Here is a 22481-nt window from a genome sequence, read left to right on the forward strand (position 1 = left end):
CTGACAGCCCTCAAAACCCCTGTGACTTTGAAAGCAACACCAGCCGTCTTAGGGTAATATTTCTATTAATGCTTCCCAGTGCAAAGTGTCTACAGTGTCCGTGGTCCACACCGCGAATTACTGGAGCTAGAACTCTCCCAGCCGTCCTAGAGCCTCAGCTTGGATCACTACATTTTGTATCCTAAATATAAGACTTGGGATTTCAATGTTTTGGGTACTCAGTTTGGGTGCTCAGGTTGTTAGTCATTTTAAAGCTTATTTCAATATAATCTACCACCCAGCCCTTCCAATTTTGTGGCACTTAGATCTGGCATTTCTCCCATCTGCTCCATATGTAGTCCTTTACAGTTTGCAAGGCACTTTTACATCCATTATGTTCAATATGATCCTTACGACTATCTTGTGAGGTAGGCAAGACAAGAAATCTCTATTTTATAAATAAAGCAGTGTAGGCACTGCAGGAACTGATCTGATCGGGTCCATTTCTGTTGGCTTGGAGAGCCTCTGATATATCAGTCTCCGTTCAAATTCCTGAAGGGAATGTTGAGAACAACACCTCCAGACCCCGGGCTAACCCTCAGTTCTGCAGCAGCACTGGCCAGCACAGCACTGGAGCAGGTCCGTTCCCCCGGAAGTGTGATTATCCCGCCACACATTGCCACAGGAAAGACACCTGACTACAGTGACAAGCATGGATTTTAGCCCCAAGAGAGAAAAAGCAGATGAGGGTGGGCTGCCAGGAGACAGACAGCTTGGGCTTGTCTAAGCGGAGAGGCTGTGGTACTAACTGCTGATTGAAGAAGCCAAGTCTCCCTCTCTTCCAAACTCTTCGTAGGGCCGAGCTTTATTATTCATATGGTTCCCTGCACATCCTAAGCCACACTGTAACTGTTTATACATATGTCTCACAACCAACTTCAAGTCATTCATCTTTATCACACCCAGCACTCAGCTCAGCGCTGCCCATGTAGGAGGCACTCAACTTGGTACAAGAGAAATCCATCCAAATCAATGTTCTTCCAGTAGCATCTGGCCCCCCTCCAAAAACAAACTTGTGACTAAGAGAGACACAGACCACGGCCACATTCCTGCCAACGTGGCTGATTAAAATGCCCTCACAATTGGCTTGGTCACAGCTCCCAGCAGGCGCCACGGCTCTTGCTAGTTAAACCAGCTTTCCTTGGATCGTTTTGCTGTGTGTGTTTTGACTAAAAAATAAATACAGTTTCTCTAACAACAGGGATAGAATACATGAAGTAAAGCTTCTTTAAAATGTCTATCCGTGAGCAGTGAAACAAACATCTAACTACAGGTCTTTGGGGAGAAAAGGACTGACAGACAATACAGTGCTTTACCATTTACAAATCTTTCACATACATTCTCATTTGACCCTCACAACAACCCTGTGAGGTAGGCAGCACAGACAGTCTTCTCATTTGACAGATGAGGACAGTGTCTCCCAACAGTAAACTGATGTGCCCAAGTTCTACAGTTAGTGCACATTTTGTATCAACATCAGTCTTTGGCCCAAAATTTCAACACCCAACCTCCTCTCAGGTTTGCCCTACCTACTTCACAGGGATAATGAAGATAAAATGAATTCAAGGTTAGGGGAAAAAATGAAGGTGGGGGGAGCACTGTGATTACACCCACAGTGTGTGGCTCCTTTCCCTCTGCATTTCAGCTTGTGCGTGTGGACCCCTAATCTCTATTCCCTCTGTTGTTGTGCTCAATGTTAAACAATGCAGTAAGGCAGGAGAACAGTGTGATCTGTATAAAGTTCTATCAAGTACAATCAGCGTAACTGCTGTTCCTAAACACACAGAAAGGCCAGTGTGCAGCTGGGACCCAAGGAGGCACTGAGCAAAGCAAGGCAACAGTATCAGAGAGTGCACTGATTGCATAGAAGGAAAACGTGGTGTCAGAGTTCAGCTGGCACACACAGAGTTCTCTAAGGCAAAGTGGTGGCAAAGATGAGTTACTTGTTCCAAGTTATTCCGCAGTACAGAAACCAGAACAGCAGATGCAGGGGAGCCCGCCGCAGGTGCATCCCAAGTCTCACAGATCTCTCTAGCTGCCTACAGCAATATAAACAACAGTGTCAGCTTCACGTTAAATAATGACTGTACCTGTGCTCACATCCTGACCCACACCAAGTAACAGCCCCACGCTAACCTCTCTTGGCTAAAACACACCCCCATCCCATCACTCCTCATCAGATAATAAACACAATGTTTTTAAGATCATGTAATGTTAAATGGCTTTTTTTGTTGTTGCTGTTGTTTGTTTTCTCCCGGGATTTACTTTGGATTCTCCTGCTGTAAGACCCAAAGAAAGTTATACTGAGTTTTTATTGGTGATTCTAATATATGTGTTTTTAACAATTAAAGTGTAATAGGTGAATTTAACATATTAAAAGTTCTATAGCATCTGTTCAGAAAAGATTATATACTATACAAACTATTTAAGTCATACAAAACCATTTCAGTGTCTTTTCAACTGAGAAGAATCCTATTCAGCACGCTTCTCCTCCTGAGGTGGTTCATACTGAGCAAGCTATGGGGCAAAGACAGAGGAGTTTAGGTGAATTTTATTCTAAACTACGTTAAAAAAAATACAAGTTTAGCTACTAAATCAATAAGTTGAAGTACATCAGTTACTATGTCTCTCCTGAAACCATTCGATTTTAAATTTAACAGTCAACCTAATCAAAATCCCTTTTTAGAAAACTAAAATCCTAACTCCTGACAGTCCTGTTCGGATTCTTAGTATGTAATAGTCTATCTTCCCAAAGATACAGTGGCTTATAGTAAAGAATTTCTTCCTCTCCACCAAGTTTAACTGGGCTTACCCCCTAAAAAATAGAGAAAAGACTGTATGTGACATGGATCAATCTAACCAATCCCTTTGACTTAAAAGGTGCAAAGAGGTTAATAAGCATTAGTGCCTTGTGGAATCTCAGATTATTTAAGGTGATGCATTTTTCTTTCATGCAAAGGTGTAATTTCCTGGAAGAACATGAGGTTAAGCTTTGGGTTCTTCCCATTAGCTGTCAGATCCAAAAGCTTATTAGATATTTCACTGTGCTTTGAAAAATAAAACACATGAGGAGAAATACCTAGGGCCACATAAAATACATTATGTGATTCCAAATGTGATAAAAGACTAATTGACTAATTGAAAATTTATCAACAAAGAAAAATGTTCAGCACCGATTTGTTCATTCAGGGTTACCGTCTATGACCATGCAGATTACACACACACCACCCCAAGAGGTGCCACTTACAAAGAGTGACCTAATTCAATCAGCTACTTTAAGACTCTCACAACTCTCCATTTACTTCTCAGTAACACGAACCAGAATTCTTATTTTTTTGTGGATTCAAGCACCCAAGAGCCTCCTCTTGGCCACATTCTGCTTGTTCTGCTGAATCAATCTTGAGGTTTCCTGGAGTTTTCCTAACTTTGCCTTGCACTGAATCAGACTGGAAGGCACCTATCTCGGGGCCAATTTTAGTAAAGCTTTGATTACAGAATCATTGAAGATGAAATGATTTTAACATGAATTCCTTGTTTTAAGATTTACCTTTGTTTTCAGTTTTTTATTTTCTTCTACAATAGCTTCATATTTTTCTTTCATTTCTGCCAATTCTAGGCGAAGCAGCTCTATCTCTGGATTTTCTGGGGTAGCAGCTCCTAAGTGATGCTTTAAAAAGCTAATGTCAGTGTTAAGAATTTACTGCTGAGAGCGAAGTGAACCTACTAAGTAACCCAAGGTAGCATTCACATCACTGACCATTCACCCACCCTGCCACCAATATTTACCCAGAGATTTTCCAAAAACTCAAAGGAGAATAATTCTTTCAATAAGTCAAAGTGCTTTACAATTATCTGTGTGGGAAAAAAAAAAAAAAGACACACTCCAAAATGAGGCCTTGAGCTGACTTCAGAGGTGAAAAGGATACTCCAAAGCACTATTAGGTTTCTCTGGTTCTTCATATAAGGCTACCAACACTGCAAATCAAAAAAGCAGAGAAAGCAACAATTATAGTCTTACATTTTTGCAATGGCTGAGATTCTATTTCTTAAGCCAGTAAGTACGAACTGCCTACCACAGGCTAAGTGCTGCATCGTTAGGACAGTCTATACAGTGGTGCTCAGGACAGAATGGTCCTGCTGGCGAGGATTACACAGTATAGCGCAGAAGATAAGCAAGGAACCAGGCAGAGCACCGAACAGGCAGTACAGGAGCACCACTATCTCAGCCTGGGCTTCAGGGAGAGAGGCCTGAGATCTAGGCGATGAGTGGTACATATCAAACACGTGGGCCCCAGCGCAAGTCAACCATAGCATCCAACTGAAAATTCAAGTATGGCAGGATGGGAGTTGGGAGTGATGTGGCTGGAAAGGTGGTCAGGCTCCACACTGCAGAGGGGTACCTGGGCTGGGTTGGACTTTGATCCCAAGAGCAACAGGCATATAATTAAACAGTTCTAAGCAGGAGAGAGACAGGATCACTCTAGACAGCTGCATGGAGCCCCGACGGGGTGACACGAAGATAATCGCTAGCGCAACAGTTCAGAAGCTGACGTGTCAATCCGGTCTAACAAGTCAGTGACCTGCACTACAGGCAGAGACAAGTGCAAAGGAAAATCTGGAGAAAATTTAGGATCAACAGGGATATGCTAATTATCGCAAGCAGCCTCAGATCCACACGTTCTTCAGGATCAAAGTGGCAAACTCAGCACAACAAAAACTACCAATCAAAAACTCACCCAGAGTCAACATCATCATACACACACGCCAGTGGTTTCAAATCCTCTAACTCGTGTGAGTGCTACCCTTACTCCTAGTGAAGAATTTCCTCCTACAGTTTACTCCTTAGGACTCTCTCCACCAGCGCTTGGCCTTTCTGTGAAGGAAACCCCTTGAGAGTTCTCACAAAACAAAAACTGGAAGTACAAATTTGAAAGGTGCTGTCTAGATGAGTCTTGTAAGCCAGTTTAGCTGCTTCCCCCTGGTCTTCTGCAGTTCTGATAATGGATGACAGAATGAGAAAAATCCAATGAGTAAGCCCTTAACATCTTCCTTCCAGGACCTTTACAGCACACCACCACCATCCCTCCCCTTCTGCAGGCGCTGCTGTTCACTCTGTCCTTTATTTATATGCTCACACCTGGCCTGTGTCTTCTTCCGTTAGCTCCCACTCATCTCTGCTGAACCATAGTTTGCTGAAGACTGGGTACTAACACTCACCCTTTCATCCCCTCGTCTCCCACCCCATCTCCTTCAGCTTCTGGATTTGTCGGTAGTCCTTTCAGCCTTAATAAAGAATCTAATGGAACTGGTGTTTCCTGTGCTTTTCTACAGATGAACTACACTTCCTTGTTGCAGTAAGAGAAGTTAAACTCTCTGCCCCATTCTGTTCCCCTTTTCTGCCATAACCCAGAGTTGTCAGAGGTTGACAAAGTGTTGGAAGTAACTAGAATGCCTCTTCTTCCAAACGATTTGGCCCCTTTGCAGTTCTCCTTAGTTGTGTTAATGTTGTAAGCAGTTTCAAATCCTCTTGGAATGAGCTGTTTAAAAAAATTGGAAGAACCTATGTTTGAAACTGAAAATTTTAAATAAAACATACCAGCAGACACCATGCTGTCTGATGTTCCTTTAGAGACTGAAGGGTAAGAGTCCAGGGGTGTGTGCGAGAGAGAGAAGGTTGCGCCTCTCCCGTGGGGTCAGTTAACTCCAACAGCTGCCCCGCTCCACCCAGCCGCTCTGGCCTCCTTGATAATCCCTTATCCAAAATGCCTGCACTGAGAAGGCGTTCAGATTTTTTTTTTTTTTTGCCAGATTTCAAAATCTTTGGTATACATGAGCTATCTTGGGGATGAATCCAAGGGATCCATTCCTCTTACGCTGCCTGAAGGTAAAGTCTGCATTCTGACTGTCAAGCGCCACAGTTTCCCACATTTCAGGTGCCAGCACATTTTGGATGTCTCAGACTGAAAACAATCAACCTGTAAGAATGACTGCAACTGTTTAACACCAAATAGCTCATTCAGGTCTCTGCTCAAAAGTGACTTCTCAAGGAAAGTCTCCCACCTGCCGCTGCCTGACCGGCTCAGTTAACCCTGGGCCCCTAACCTTGCTAGGCTTGCATTCCTAACACTTGCCACTAGTTGACACTATGTGTTTCTCTCATGATGTGTCTCCCCAGGCGTAAGTACACAGAGCTGGGACATTTTTAAGGTCACTCTTGTTACTGTCCAAAAGGCCTGAGTAAAATGGTTAAAGAACCTGCGGGATTTTTGGAGGACACAACACAGTGCCCTCAGAGGAACTCCGTAGCATCAGCTGAAATGTATTTGCAAAGAGACAGTGTAGCGATTCAAACTACCACCCCATGCACAGACACTGAAACCCCTGCCTTCTTTTAAGACTCAGAACTCAGTTCCACTTTAGGAATATACCTCCCCTTGGTTTATGCCTACAGAGCAGATACCAAATTATTTCCACATTACCCATGGTTCTCCTGCCGTCCCTGCGCTCATCCCTGCCACCAGTCCCATTCTTCATCCTGGAAAATTCCAGGCAGGGAGCTGGGTGACACACAGCAAGCTCACCGAAGCAGGAAGAACCTTCCCCACCTTGCAGAACGTTGTCATCTGCCTGGTAGATCCGGAGCTCACACAGTGTAAACTTCCAGTTTTAAACCTGAGATCAATATAACCACTTTGCTGCGTCCTCTGGCTTTTGAAGGCTGTACCTCTACCTTCATTTACAAAATCTACACACAACAGGAATCGGGGCAGGGGGGCGCGGGGGCGGTGTCCACAGCCGAACGGGCTCCCCTCTCCTCCCATAAGTGCCTGGACCCCACTCAGCTGCCTCACAACCCTCTTTTCCTAACTAGCCATTTCCCCCAGTTGTTCTGGACCCGAGGGGGAAATATGTCTTAATGCTTCTAGGGACCCCTCAAACGCTCTGAGGTGGGAGCAGGAGGCGTGCACCCATGGGTCTCGGGCCAACACGTCCTGTGCGGCTGCTCCAAGCGCCGCGGCGGAAGTTGGAGCGACTTTGCAAGAGTTGAGCTCTGGACGCGGGGACAGACGGCAGTGCGAGCCAGGCTCCCCTCGGGCGGCGTCCGGCCCCCAGGCCACCTCGCCGAGGCCCTGGACGCAAACCACCTGTTCTCCCTCCTTCCCCCGCGGCGAGGCCCATCAGGGGAAGGGGGGAGGCACGCGAGTCCTGTCTGAGCCCATGCTCACCCTTGGTCAGCGTGTCCAGCACCCCCGACTTCTCCAAGTACCTCCGGAACTGCTCGCGCTTCGAGTCGGCGGCCTGAGGAGACACGGCGGGTCAGGGGGCCGGAGCCCAGAGACCGGAGCAGGAAGGCGGCTCTGGGAGTCCGGCAAGCCCGCCTCCGCCTCGCTACCGCGGAAGGCCCCCCCACTCCTTCAACACCTGCGCGCGCGCCGCCGCCGCCGCCCCCACGCCCGCCCGGGGCCGACCCCGCGGCCGGCGACCGCCCGCACGCCCCCGGCCACGCCGCGCCCCCCGCCCCCCTCACTTTGTAATGGGCCATAGTGACAGCGGCAACGGCGTCGCTGGCGCCGGAGACCGTGGCTGGCGGGCTCGGGACGGCACTGCTCATGCGCGGCAGGGCGCGCGCGACTGCGCACCGGCGAACCACGGGCCCGGCCGGCCGGGGTGTGGCCTGTTTTCATGGCGACCGGGACGCTCTGGATTTCCCCCGGTGCGGGCGTAGCCGAGGGAGGCTGCGCGCGCCCGCCCCTCGGGCCATCGCAGCAGCGGCCCTCTTTCCTCTTCCGGTCCCCGCGGCGATTCGGTTGCCGAGTGGAGAGGCCGAGCTGGGGTCGCTCAGGCCGAGCAGCTGGAGGGGGTGTGCCGCCCTGTGGTGGGCTCGGCCGCCGTGCGGAGCCTCCTCGGCCGAGCCTGTGCGCGGTGGGCATCCTGCAAGAAGGCGTCCGGGTGGACACGCGTGCGTTCCGGCCGCAGCTTCTGCACGTGGGCGTGGGCCTGAGTGGCCACGTGCTCGCGGGAGCTCCCGGAGCGCTGCCACGCGCGGGCCTCGGCCCTGGCGCCTTTGGGCTTTAACCCTCCTGCCCGCTGGGAGTGAGGCCGGGTCAGGTGGCGAGGCCGCGGTGAGTTACGGTGCTGTAAACCGGTGAGAGCAGTCACAGGTCTCTGGAAGATCTTACTTTGTTTACACTCCTTACACATTTGGGTGCAGCCTATTAGAAAAAAAAAGAACTATGAAATCCCGTGATGCACAGGACCAACACACTGCCCAAAGGAAAGGAATTGGCAGCTAAAAATTGGGCATTACATAGTTCAGGAACAATGCCCCAACATAATGGGCCCATTCTGAAAGATAACACTATTCCAAACCATCAAGCATGGGTTTTGAACGTGTGATTTTCTAAATATATTTTTAAGGATTTATTTGAAAAGCAGATTTACAGAGAGACAGAAAGAGACCTTCCATGTGCTGGTTCACTCCCCAGATGGCTGTGACGGCCAAAGCTGCGCTGATCCAAAGCCAGGAGCCTGGAGCCTCCTCAGGGTCTCCTACATGGGTGCAGGGTGTGAAGGCCTTGGGTCATACTCTGTTGCTTTCCTAGGCCACAAGAAGGGAGCTGACTGGGAAGTGGAGTAGCTAGGACACGAACTGGTATCCATGTGGGATGACAGTGCCACAGGAGCAGGATTGGCCTGTTGAGCCACCATGCTGGGCCCTGAACATGCAATTTTCTTTTTCACCAAATCAGTTTCACACATTCTGGAGGAAGCTTTATATATAGGTAAATATGCATAATATATGTATATACACATATGTGTAAAGTTATATATATAGTGTATACATATGTGCATATATTTATAAATATAATTAACCTGGATTTGGCAACTCTTGATCTTTGAAGTCAGACTTGTTCCCCTGGGGTTCATGGGGAGGATTTGTCTTCCCTTCCTGAAATGGCTCCCAATTGTCGGCCTTGACAGCTGGCCTTACATGCTTTCCCATGCTCTACAGTCACGGGGCTTCATGTCCCAAAGCCAACCGCTATTCAGATCTGAAGGGCAGTGGGAAGCCGCCGCCCAGTGAGGGGGTTTGTCAGGGACACCGTGGGGTGTGGGGGACAGAAAGGACTGTGGCGGGTTCAGACCAACTCAGGCGCACAGCACAGTTCTTCCCCGGGGGTGGGGGAGTGCATGGGACATCAGGTGGCTGGGAGGCCCCACCGTGAGGGTACTGAGGTTCTCACAGTGCCCTCTGCTAGCAGGCCCTGGGGTCTGCTTTAGAAGGTGACCTGCAGCTTTTATCTTCTACAGAGAGATGCTGGGGAGCACTGAGCTCCTGGGTCTACAGGGACAGAGAGCTGACAGAGGCACAGCGGACACAGACCAGCGACCTGTGCCGCAGGGGCTTCCTTGGCCGACTCGGCCATCAGTTTCTCTTTTTTCCCTTGACTCATTCCCAGTAGCTTCTTTTCCAAACGTTGTTATGAGCATCCCTGCGGTTCCTGGCGCTGATGTGTTGAAGAGGCTGCAGGCAGGATGGAGTGGACACATCGTGTTCGAAAGCACAATGTCCTGCCCAGCCTTCAGCCTACGCTTGCCAGGAGCTGCCCGAGCTGCGGAAGATGTGCTTAAACTAGGATACACTGCTCTGCCTGTTGGCTTTTCCACTGACAAGATCCCGTGCAAAAGGAAACCGCTTCAGTTGCTTGGCTGGAATTGGTTTTGACTCGATTACATAGAATTCATTAAGTTCCCCCTTTAGTTTACCTTGGCCCCAAAGCCCTCCTTTCAGCTTTTTAAATCTGAAGTGAAAAATTTCTAGCATGTTCAAGAAAAAAACAGTAGCTACATACATACTGGCAAACCAGGGTAGGGGGCGGGCCTGGTGGGGCTTACTGTGGGTCGCTCCGACTAGGCTCCCACTGGTTGATGTGAGGGCCGAGTATGTGCTGGGCAGAAGCAGGCTGGACTGCAACACCCATTGGTTCCAGTGGAAGTCGGGACTGAAAACAGAACCAACCCAGCAATTGAAACCACCAGCTGATCGTGGAGATGGACTGTGCCGGGCCCTGTGCTTGCTAGAACACACAAGAATCTGGTCTGGGAATACCTCAAAGTTTCTTTGGGGATCTCCCCAATCAAAACGCTGGACTCAGAACCCTAGCTAGCCAAGAAAAGACAAAAGAAAGAACAACTCAATCAACCACCTAAGCTATATGTTGGCAACGAAATACTGGGCAAATGGAGACTCTATGATGGACTATGTCAATCAGTGGATTCTTCAATGACCTCACCGAGCTGGAAGTGGCGAAAATGGCAGCGATTCATAACTGGTGAACTATTAAAACCACTTGAGCAAGGATCTCAGAGCATGCCCCACATCCAGGACCTGGGGTGGGTGGGAAACTGGGTGGGGCTTCTCCCTCAATATCCCCCTTTACCTCAGATACAAGAAGGAAACAATATGGACATAATAGTTTTACCCATTTTCCTATACCCCTGAACCTTTTTTCCCTAATTAACTATTTAAAGATTGTCAACAATATAATTAAAAAATAAATAAATAAATTATAAAAAAAGATACAGAGACAGAAAAAAAATAGTAGCTACGAATTGCATGAATAATAGGAATACTGTCTTTTCCATGGGTCATGGCACAGAACAGTCCATTATGTTTGGATAGGGCCACCTGTGACATTTAACCAGAGGGTCCAGGTGCAATAAAGCTGTTGGCCCCTCATGAGCCCCACTTCCAGCGCAGAGCGAGTAAGAATGTGGATCACATAGGTGCACTGCAGGCTTTCCCGGAGCCGAGCTCGGCTTGGTGTCCTCTGTCCCAACTGGCAGTGCTCCCGCTCCGGTGTCCCCCGTCCCCAGACATTTCCAGGCCTCCCTCCAGTTCTCCCCTTAATTGCACTTTCACCCTCTGCCTCTCTTTCTCCAGAACCTTCTGTCAGTACAAAGTACGGCCCATGTAGACCTGAAACGGCAAAGACACAAAGATCACCCACAGCGCCCAGTACCTGACGGGAGATGGGGACAGCCCGGGCGTAGCATGCGTCCCTGCAGCCTGCCTGTTGTGTGTTGCAGAGGCAGCCGGACTGCTCATTGGCCCACACGTCCTCAGCTGCTGCACTCAAACGAGCATTCAAAACGTGATCAGGACAGGGAGCCAGAGCTTTAGATCGTGGTGGAGTGGATGGGAGCTTCCTCCAGAATGCCTCCCGGTTCACTCAGGCCCCTGTGTTTATTCAGCTGCCAGCTCTGCACCGTCAGAAAGGAAGCAGCTGTGTTCTATTCTGGAGGGAGTACTGTAGGTTAATGCCAACCTGCAGCCAAAACACCAACATAGCATCACTCTTTCATAAGCTGGTTGCTTTGTTTTTCCCCTAAATAGCAGTGATCATCTGATACCAAGAATGTATGTCATATGTCAGGAATTTTAAATGAAATGTTTAGATACCATAAAGCAGTTTAAAAGGAAATACCTGGCAGAGAAGTATGCATGACGTCTATTAAATAGAATAGCAGGAGGCCTTGCAGTGGCACATCAGGCTTATCCTCTATGCTCTGGCACTGGCATCCCATACAGGCGTCAGTTCAAGTCCCAGCTGCTCCACCACCAACCCAGCTCTCTGCTTAAGGCCTGGGAACGCAGCAGAAGATGGCCCAAAGCCTTGGGACACTGCACCCACATGGGAAATCAAGAAGAAACTGCCGGCTCCCAGCTTCAGATCAGTTCAGCTTTGGCTATTGCGACCTTTGGGGTGTGAACCAGTGCAAGGAACACGTCTCCCTCTGTCTCGCCCTCCCTCTCTGTAAAATCTACCTTTCAAATAAAAAATTGTAAAAAAAAAAAAATGTTTTTGGGCCCGGAGGCGTGGCCTGGTGGCAGGGGTCCTCGCCTTGAACGCCCCGGGATCCCATGTGGGCGCCGGTTCTGGTCCCGCAGCTCCACTTCCCATCCAGCTCCCTGCCTGTGGCCTGGGAAGGCAGTCGGGGATGGCCCAGGGCTTTGGGACCCTGCGCCTGCATGGGAGACCTGGAGGAGGTTCCTGATTCCTGGCTTCGGATTGGCTCAGCACCGGCCATTGCAGCTCACTTGGGGAGTGAATCATTGGACGGAAGATCTTCCTGTCTCTCCTCCTCTCTGTATATCCAACTTTGTAATAAAAATAAATAAAAAAAAAAAAAAAAGGAAAGTAGGGAGCTCCCATTTAAAAAAAAATTTTTGAAGTGAAAAACAATGGAGTAACAGGTTGGCATTGTGGCACAGAGGGTTGAGACACTGTCTGCAACAATAGTGTCCCAAATGAGTACCAGCTCCTGTCCCAGGCTGCTCCATGTGCAGCCCAGCTCTCTGCTAGTGTCCTTGGGAAAACAGTAGAAGGCATCCCAAATACTCGGGCCCCTGCACCCTCATGGAAGACCAGATTGGAATTGCTGGTTCCTGGCTTCACCCTGGCCCTGCCATTGTTGCCATTAGGAAAATGAACCAATAGATACAAAATATCTCTCTTTGTCTCTACCTCCCCCTCCCCATAACTCTGTCAAGTAGATAAAATAAGTCTTTAAAAAAAATAGAATTGCAAGAGTCCCTATCAGAGAAGAGTCACCTTATTTAGCTGAAGTTTATTGACATATTTTCTTCTTGTTTTCTGGAAAGGTTTCTAAGACAACTGACTTGACCTTACAAGCCTATTATTACTGATTATTTTATATTGATATAATCAAAGTTGGTGATTTTTTTAAATATATTTTTATTTTGAATTATGTAGTACAATTTTGTATAGGCTGGGATTCCCCCTCAAACTCCCACCCCCCGCCAGATTATTCCCATTTTGTTACAATAGTGTAGTCCTTCATAAGGAATCATAATTCTATCAGTTGGTGATTTTTAAATTCTCATTGACATTTAAAAATGAATGTGCTTCATTTGATAATTCCACAACATAACAACATTTAATGAAACAAGAGCAAACACATCTGGCTCATGGTATAAGAATTTTAAATCCACATTTAAATATCTAAATTCGGGAGGTTTCTTTCTGGGAGTTGATGAACATTTCCAGAAACCCATTTCGGGAATATTTATGAGTATTTATAAAATTTTCACACCATATTATAAAAAAGTCTCCGAATTTTTATCATGTTAAAATGAACTTGAAGAATTCTCAGCTATTTTATGGTCTTGGAATGTTCTTAGATACTACTTGAAATAAACCGATCATTTATATGATAGTATTATAGAAATTTCTGTTGGAACAATGCTTGACCAACTTAGACATGCTGCTTGATTTCTTCATTTAAGGGAACAGTGAGGCACATTATAATTTAACTACTGTACTATCAGCCAAGATGGATTCCATATTCAGATTGATACCATAGGAACTGTACCCCCAAGGAAAGAAAAGAGTGAATGTCCTCTTTTGCTTTGAAATGTCACACAAATAGTAGGGTCCAGTAGCTGCAAGACTGTGTCCATCACAAAAAAGCCCGTGGGGCAGGTAATGGTTTCCCGCATTTTGCATGTCTTGGTTTCACCCAAGGCCAAACAGCTGGAGCTGGCCCTCAAAGATGCATGTAGTTCTACAATCAGCCTTATTTTCAAACTGTGATTTTTCTGAGAAAACATGAAATTTGCATTTAAAAATTAAAGACAGTTGTTTTTTTTGTTAACAATTTATTTAACTTAGGAATGTCGGTGACAATTTTGGCTTTCTACTAAATGGCTTCAGTTCCTTTTTTAAGACTTTGTACATTTCCTAAGACTTGTGATACATGATACGTTTAAAATGTAGTTATATTCCTTAGAGAAAGTTTCTGTTGACTTTATTAACAGTCACATATTGTGACCTAATAATGCAAAAACACTTCCAGATGTAAGCAAAGATGTTATTTATGTTATCGTTTATAATAGTGCTAAACTGAAAACATCCAAAATAATTATCAACACAGACAAGATCAATAAAATAAAGAGTGGTGAAAAACCCTGGGATACTGTGTGACCAGTAACGTGAGTATAGACCGATACAAAAGACATTTGACATGTTGTGTCAATGAAATTCATACTAAGACCCCTTGTTATAAATTTACTCATAGGTAGAGATACATAGAAAACTAGAAGTTATTCATTAAAATAGTAACTGTGGTTATCTCTGGATAGTGTAATTACCATTGACTTCGTCTTTTACAATTGCATGTATTTTAATTTTTCATCATGACCACCATCATCACAAAAAGAAATCAAGAATTTTTTTGGCTTAAAGAACAAGAATATAGTATATCCTAAAAGCAAGAGCACTATTATTTAGCTACAAATGAAGGCTTTCATAGCACATGGCATGAAAATGAGTATACTTAAACACAGCACTAAAGAATTCAAACATTTTAAGCAACTTTCTTAATTAGCTAAGCAAGAGAAATTAACAAAAACCTTCTTTAGTTTGGGTAAATCTGAGAAGTCACTCATGCCTGAAAGTGAGACCATGGCCATCTTCACCTTGTCCTCTGAACATGCGCCCTGCCCACAGCAGAGCAGGGTCAGTTGTGGGCAGTTCAGGGGGTCAGCCAGTAACTGAAATCATTTCCCTTTCTGCTCATTCTTGCTTCCAATAGTTGCTTCCAGTAGACACTTGCTCGGCAGTGTGCAATAGAACTTTCTGCAACAGTAAAATTAATTTTCATGCTGTCCAGTAATGTGGACACCTGCTACATGTACTATGGCTTGCCTATCACAGTAACTGAGATTTTAATTAGTTTTGATACAAGTTTAAAGAGCTGCATGCGCCTAGTGGCTAATTTATTGGACATCACAGATAAAGAATGTTTCCAATAGTCCTAATAACAGTACAGTCAATCAGAAGATGTCAATTTAAAGCACCAGGAGGTGTGTGTGTGTGTTTAGGAATCATTTTTGGAAATGGGGATATCCAATAAAATATAGCCATAATGCCAGTTTAAAGCTGAGGAGGTAGGGGTGTGTGTGTGTGTGTGTTTAACCATCATTTTGGGGAATGGGGATATCCAATAAAACATAGCCATAATAAAGCAATATCTTCTTGATTATCAGACCAAATAATTAGTGGGTCATGTCCAATTTCATGGTCAGATAAATCCTGTTTCTCTGTTACATTTTCTCTTAGTAGCACTGCGTTATACTCTGGGGCATTGGTCTCCTCAGAGACAGTGGCCTGCCAGGGAGGGGTGTCCCTGAGGGGGCAGTTGGCCATGGCTGATGAATGAGTATTTCCTGATCCCTTTTGCCAATTAACAATGATTTTTCAGGGGCAGCCACACAGTAGCAGCAGGTTAGGCTACTGTGTGGCATGCTTACATCCCATATCTGAGGGCCAGTTCAGTCCCTGGATCTTCTGCTGTTGGACCAGTTTCCTGCGAATATGCACCCTGGAAGGCCCAACCAGAGGATGGCTCAGGTAGTTCGGCCCTGCTATCCATTTGGGAGACAAGATGGCGTTCTGGGCTTGTGGCTTTGGCCTGGTCTATCCCTGGATATTGTGGGCATTTGAGAAGTAAACCAGCAGATGGAAGATTGCCCACCCCCCAATGAAAATAAACTTCTCAGGGCCTGGTGTGATAGCATAGTGGCTCAAGTCCTCACATTGCACACCCGGGATCCCATATAGGTGCCAGTTCTAATGCCAGCAGCCCTGCTTCTCATCCAGTTTCCTGCTTGTGGCCTGGGAAAGCAGTCGAGAACAGCCGAAGGCCTTGGGACCCTGCACCCCGAGGATGGCTGAAGGCCTTGAGACCCTGCACCCGCGTGGGAGACCGGGAGGAAGTTCCAGGCTCCTGGGTTCAGATTGGCACAGCACCGGCTGTTGTGGTCACTTGGGGAGTGAATCATTGGACGAAAGATCTTTCCTCTCTGTCTCTGCTCCTCTGTGTATATCTAACTTGCCAATCAAAATAAATAAACCTTAAAAAAAAAAAAAGAAACTTCTCAAAAACAGCTACCTTTCAGATTGAATGTAAGCATTTATATACACATGTTTACTCTATAAATTACATATGTGCAAGCATAAATTATTAAAAAACTTGGAAATAATTCATCCTAGAGAAATATAAATTTTTAAAATATATTTATTTACTTTTACTTGCAAGTTACAGAGAGAAAGAGATCTTACACTTGCTGATTCACTACCACGCCACTGCACCCTCCCTCAGATGGCTGCAACAGCCAATACCGAGCTGATCAGGAGCCAGGAGCTTCTATCAAGTCTCCTACGTGGGTGCAGGGTCCCAAGGCTTTGGGCCGTCCTCGACCGCTTTCCCAGGCCATTAGCAGGGAGCTGGATCGAAAGTGGAGCTGCCAGGACAAGAACTGGTGCCCACCAGGAATGCTAGCCCCCCATGCAGAAGATTAGTGTTCCATACCACTACACCAGCCCAAGAAATACAAATTTAAGTGAAATACTTTAACTGTAAAAACACAATCAAGGTGCACTTTGCCTTCTTTCCACAAAACAGGAGAAAGCTGTTCGTTTCCTGTACCATAGGTATAGAGTGGAACTAGACACACCTGCTTACCTGGCAGTTTAAAGCTTAACATAGCAGTTCTGCTTCTGCAGGTGTTATGATGCTAACATGGCACTGTTGGTAACTGCACAAAAGCAGTAATAAAGGTCCAGTAGAGGAACTGTTAACTCTGGTGTGTCCATATGCCTTCAACAGTTCAGAGGAAACAGATTTTTATGAACTAACGTATCTGTAAGTCATATTGCATAACAAGTTACAGAACAAATACCTACATCTCATTTATTTTGAAAAACCAACATTTTATATGTCTATATTTGATTAGCTAAAACAGAGACTTTTCTTGGTTTAGGTCATGCTTAGGGAGAGTTGTAACGTGGACGCCTTCGGTCTACTCTCTGAATGTGTCTGCCCCTCTGCAGGTACAGAGCAGATTCGGTGCAGTTACTGCGGTGCAGGAGCCACCCTGAACTAGAATCTTAACACAGATAGAAAAAGTCCGCAAGGACACATGCCAGGCGGTTGGCAATGGTCATCGCCAGGAGAAACGAGCAGGTTCGGAGCAGCAAGGCAAAAGGAGCGTTTGTCTTTTGCATTTCTGTTTAAATCTTTGCTTAAGCCGAAACATACTCACATTCTCATACTTTAATTTTCCTGGTGAATCCCAAACCAGTTTTCTCAACATACTAGAATACCAACTGTTCTCACTGCATCGGATCAAGTGCATGCGCTCCTTCCAAATGATCCACAGCTACCATTTTAAAAATAGGAGAAATCGGCCATCTGGATTCCATACAGGGAAGGGAGACAGGTGTCTCAGCCTTCTAGAGGTGACACTGGCGCCTGATGCAGATGGAGTCTTCCCCTCCTAGGGGAAGGATGAGAATCACATCACTAACGGGAATCCAGAGAGCCCAGGTATCCAGCTAGCACCACGGACCCAGTTCCAGGTGCCTTGGGAACGCAGACCTACCAGAGAACCTTAAACAAACATCCCAGAAAACGCCAGGTCTCCAGAAAGGTCTTCCTACCATTCCTGGAGTAGCCTCAGAGAGGTTCGTTTCAATGCTCCTAGGATACTAACATCTTTAATATTTGGCAAGTACATTGTGGGTGGACCAACAAGGAAGAGTAAAGGGTTTCCAGTCATGTTTATGTTTCAATTCCTCTCCTTTCAGACAAATGCTCAAGTTTTGAATAGGGTTTTCAGATCCTCCTATCTAAGGTACTTTGCAGGTTTGTTAAGATCAGTGAAAGCATCTTCAAAGTGCCTTCAACAGTAGCCATCTATTTAAACATGGTCATCAAGAGTCGGACACAAATATGGGAAATGTTTATTGCCAGCATAGTGCATTATTCACGGATGCCGTCCAGCCACCTGCAAAACAGACCTGCCAGGACAGCACGTTCTCCTTTGCAGACTACACGCACACCAGATGCCTGGAGGAGACCCAGCCTCGGGCTGTCTGTGCCCTTCTGTTCTTCTCTTCCTCTTCCTTCACATCCGGAAGCCCCCTCCTGCCATCCAGAGATCCTTGTAAGTCCTCCTTTCAAAACTGTTAGCATTTGCTGGGACTTCTGTTTCTTCATTAAGAGTTTTCCATCTTCCTCCCTATCCAGATGGCTCTTTTATTACTTGATTTGTGTGAAAGGTAGGTCAGTTTGCTGGAGATAGGAAAATGTTGAACAATACAGCAAATATGACACACGCTAAATAAGCAGCAATCGCTATCCAAAACCTTGGATCTTTCAGCAGTGCCTGATCGAAGCAGCTGAACACAGTGTAACCTATGGACATGCCAGCAAAGCCACCTGCTATGTGAGCTGCGAAGGACACCTTTGGAGAAAAAAGAAAGGGGATGGGGTGGAAATAAGGAAAATATTTGTTACCTATTTCAGCTGTACCTCTCTTACTCAAAACCCAAATACCCTCACAATCAGACAAAGATTTTGGAAATCTAGATAACTAGATGGTAAGGCAGCAATGATAACAAAGAAAAAGATTTCTGGAAACCATGCAGAGGGCCTAGTGTTGTGGTAAGCTGTGGCCACCACACTAACAACCCACATCTGAGTATGGATTCAGGTAAGACCTGGCTAGGGTTCTGGGCTCCTGGCTTCAGCCTGGACCAGCCCTGGCCCTTGGCATCCACTGGGCAGTGAGAGACTATGCATACAATCTCTCTTTTGCTCTCTCTCTCTCTCTGTTATTTTGCTTTCCAAAGAAATAAGTCTTAAATAAATCGTGCAGAGCTGAAATATGGGATTTTCAACCATTTAGTGAGAACACAAGATGAAGTCATCACTGCTCATTCTTGATCGTCATGACGTTTGGAGTGGCTCTGCTTAATACCAACCAAAAGAGTAGGAGTTGAGGGGCCTTGAGTGATCTATCTCTGAGGAACATTATCTGATCCCACAAATGCATCAGAACTAAAATGTAAGCAATCATGAACAGTCACAGACAGAAACTAAAAAAAGTAAAAGACTGAAAGTATCAGTTTTCCCTATGGTATAAACTGAACGGACCCAGAACTCCATTGCTTGTCTTCGATCTGTGGTTTTTTTCCTCTATGAAAAGGAAAGCCCTCTCTCCTGATGGTGTAGTCCCAATACGGCAGGGCCAACTGGGCAGAGCCCAGGGGACAGCGAGGGGGAGCAGTAGCTGAGAAACACAGTTCACAAATATGATTTCTCAGGAATTTTCTTAGCTTACAAATAGAAACGTGATCTACATTGCAGAGTTCCAACCCTTATGTAGTGACTGTCTTTATTTTAAAAACAAGAAACTGAACTCACCGGAGACCCATTTTCAGGAACAAAGAACCTTCTGTAGAGAGCAAATCCCATGTCTGATGCAACTAGAAGGAAAAACACCTTGATGACGCCCACAGCAGTGCACAGGGTTCTTTGGTTCCTCTGTATACCAGTCGCAGTAGAGGTGGAGCAGCAGCAGCAGCAGCAGTAGAAGCGGTAGCAATAGCATGTGCTGAGACTCTTGCTGGGTGCTGCTCTAAGGGCTCATGAGTTCTTCCCACAGCTTCCTGAAATGGATTCCACCCTCTTCCCACTTTACAAATTCATTTCCTCTGGCACTGATTGCCCACTGTATGCCAGGCACTGTTCTAGGCAACAGATACACAGTAATGAACAGAAGAACAGACCACACTGAGCTAAGAGTCTCATGATAGGGGGCATATAAGTCAAGCACAGTATATCTAATGGTGCTAACTGCTATGGAGAAGATACAGGGAGGAAGACAGGTGGGAATGCCAGGAGTGGCAGGTGCTGTTTAAGCAGAGGGTCGGGGAGGATCCCTGGCTATGTTTGACATGGGATGGGGAGGAGGGAGCAGGCCATGCTGATGAGTGAAGTAGGAATCTTACAGACAGAAGGATAAGCAAGCATAAAGTCCCTAAGACAGGAATGTGCATAGTATAGGGGAGAAATTCCAGAGCAGCTGGCTTGGCGGGAGCCATGGTCTCCGAAGTGAGATCCTCCCCCAAGACCAGCAGCATCAGCATCATGTCAGACCCTGTAGAAATGGAAACTTCCAGAGCCTCCCCAGACCTGCAACCCAGAGGCTCTTGAGAGTGGAGCTTAATATTCTACAATTTAACAGGACCTCGGGGTGATTCTGGACGAGGGTTGGCAAGTGATGAGGCCAGGCAGGTAGTGGAGGACAGCTCATGCAGGAGCCTGGTGGGCCACAGTAAGGATCTTGAGTAATAGGAAGCATGCAAAAGCTTCTAATCAGACTTGTTTCAAGAGATGGTTCTGACTGCCCTCCTTGAGCTAGACTATAGAACAGAAAGAACAAGAAATCATCTAGAAAAATTTTCCTACGATAATGCTGAATAACAATGGTTCCATTTTGTGCTTAAACCTCCAACATGAATGCTCCACTCTCATCCACTGTACCAACTGCCTCTAATCAGCATCAGGAGTTGTAAAGATGGGCCAGAAAAGGGAGTACATTCACATTCGACTGTGGACCCACGGGAACCTCCCTGCAAGAATCTTCAGACTGTGCTGCAAGGGCGAGTTTCTAGATCTTTGGCTGAGGCCCAGATGAATTCTGCCCTGCATGAACCACACTTGGAAACCTGTCTTATACACACTGTACTCATCCTTCCAACTTCAGAGCCACGGTGCCCCATGAGATCCTGAGAGCTAGTGCTTGCCTTTGGGTAAAGAGCAGGAGGACCATGTGCTCTGGCGACTTTCCCGTTCAATACCGTATTGATGTTGAAGTCATTGCACAGAAATTAAGGTCGAAGAGTATTCAATATTACTTTAATTGTAAATAACTTCCATCAAGAGCCAGGTAAATGCAGCTCTATCTCACACTGTCAGTCACTGGCCTTTCCAGATGCAGCCTAAGGAACACACCAGCGGGGTCACAAAAGGCTAACAGAAACCTTGGCCCAAGCGCAGGGCAGACTTGACGCTGAAGTTACTTTTGGTCTGGTGTTCACCCTAGGCCTGCTTGCTCTCAAACACTGTAACCAATGAAATGTCAATTTCCTCTTGTTTATCTTGTAAGCTTGATGTATCACTGCAGCTCTTTGCTCATGAAAAATTTGCTCCTGGTGTGCCACAACTTCTAAACTGGGACACCCCCTCACCTCCCTTCCCACACTTCTCCTAAAATGAAGCCTTTAGTCCAATAAGCCAAATCATTATTCTCATTGAAAATCTGGGACTCATTTGAAGAGTCACCTTTATGTGGATTTTTTAAAGATGAATATGTGACATTCCCATAACTTTCCTCAAAAAGAAACTCAGTTGCTTAGTTGGAAAACGCATCCCACAATTAATGCTTGAAGAAAGGAGGTACTTAAGGCCAACTGTCCTTCACATTAAGAATAAAATTGTAAATATTTGCCATTTAAAACAAAACAATGGGGCAAGTTTTTACGTAGCTGTTGAAACATTGGTACCCCATGTCAGAACTGAGTTCAACTCCCAGATCCCGTTGCTAACTCCAACTTCTGGCTGCTTCAGGAGGCAGGGGTGATGGCTCAAGTGCTTGGGCTCCTGCGACTTTCGTGGGAGACCTGAACTGAGTTCTTGGCTCCTGGCTGTGGCTCAGCCTAATCTTTGTCATTGTGGGTGTTTGGGGAGAGAGCTGTATGGAAGCCCTCTCTCCTTCTCTCTCCCCTATCCTTTCCACCTCCCTCCCTTCCTCTCAAATAAATGCATAAAGGAGCAAAATAGCATCTATCCTCCCAAGGATTTGGGTTTCAAATAAAATGTATTCCTTGATTTGTATTTAATCAACCTTGTATATCATGATGGTGAACAGCAGATTGATGGCTAGCACCCACTTGTCAGGTTAACCGACAGCACGGAAACAGGTTCCATGGCCTGCCTACCTTCTGCACCAATCAAGTTAATGGACAGCACAGAAATGGCTCTGGAGGCTCTGTGTACCTGGTCCCTCCTGCCTCCTGTTAGGGTAGGTGAGTTAACTACAGGAAAACTTCGGGCTCCAGCAGCTCCGTTCCTGCCTCCAGCACTTAGTAATTAAACACATGGGAAACTATTCTGCACAGCTCTCAATCTGATTGGAGGATAAGAGCTAAAAAAAACAAACAAAAAACAACCCTGAATTCTGTCCCGAGCCACAGTAGCCCCAGGAGTTTAGCTGGAGCTGTCAGCAAGCTTAGGCAACACAGACTGCTCATAACATCCTATACCTGGGTCCCTTGTGCTCTTGTACTCCACAATATTTTGCACTCTTCATTTACGACAATAGGGAAACCGAACTAAAGAACTTTTAGAAATGCCATGTGCCGGGGGTAAGGGAAGGGAAGCTAGCAGAAAACATGCGTCATTCGGTGACACCAGTGCTTGCCAGTCACATTACACAATCTTCACGCCAACATTCAACAGCATTAAAGAAGACTGCTTAATTCATTCCCTTACATATAACTTGAGGG

General features: G+C 46.1%; 3 protein-coding genes across 3 annotated transcripts in view; all 3 read right to left on the reverse strand.

Annotated features, from left to right (window-relative positions):
- Window positions 1-1248: 1248 nt before the first annotated feature.
- MYCBP (MYC binding protein) lies at window positions 1249-7724 on the reverse strand. Its single transcript, XM_058679218.1, has 6 exons — window positions 7568-7724; window positions 7266-7338; window positions 3966-4014; window positions 3587-3716; window positions 2481-2556; window positions 1249-2078 (listed from the first exon to the last, which is right to left on the reverse strand). Exons 1-5 carry the CDS (start codon window positions 7649-7651, stop codon window positions 2512-2514), a joined length of 381 nt encoding a protein of 126 aa, XP_058535201.1. The 5' UTR covers window positions 7652-7724; the 3' UTR covers window positions 1249-2078; window positions 2481-2511.
- Window positions 7725-8233: 509 nt separating this feature from the next.
- On the reverse strand, window positions 8234-11265 carry GJA9 (gap junction protein alpha 9; the record flags this gene model as incomplete). The annotated part of the gene is given in 7 exon segments (XM_036494246.2): window positions 8234-8252; window positions 10625-10763; window positions 10766-10900; window positions 10903-11069; window positions 11071-11182; window positions 11185-11223; window positions 11226-11265. Coding segments are annotated over 7 exon segments (651 nt in total), but the record flags the coding sequence as incomplete, so codon positions are not given.
- Window positions 11266-17854: 6589 nt separating this feature from the next.
- Window positions 17855-22481, reverse strand: part of RHBDL2 (rhomboid like 2) — an 89828-nt gene continuing 85201 nt past the window's right edge. The window contains exons 7-8 of the mRNA XM_058679219.1: window positions 19336-19397; window positions 17855-18373 (exon numbers count right to left, since the gene is read on the reverse strand). Coding sequence (XP_058535202.1) covers window positions 18194-18373; window positions 19336-19397 — 242 coding nt within the window. The 3' untranslated portion in view covers window positions 17855-18193. The remainder of the gene's footprint in view (window positions 18374-19335; window positions 19398-22481) is intronic.

This window comes from Ochotona princeps, chromosome 2 (genome assembly GCF_030435755.1).
Source record: "Ochotona princeps isolate mOchPri1 chromosome 2, mOchPri1.hap1, whole genome shotgun sequence".
NCBI lineage: Eukaryota > Metazoa > Chordata > Mammalia > Lagomorpha > Ochotonidae > Ochotona > Ochotona princeps.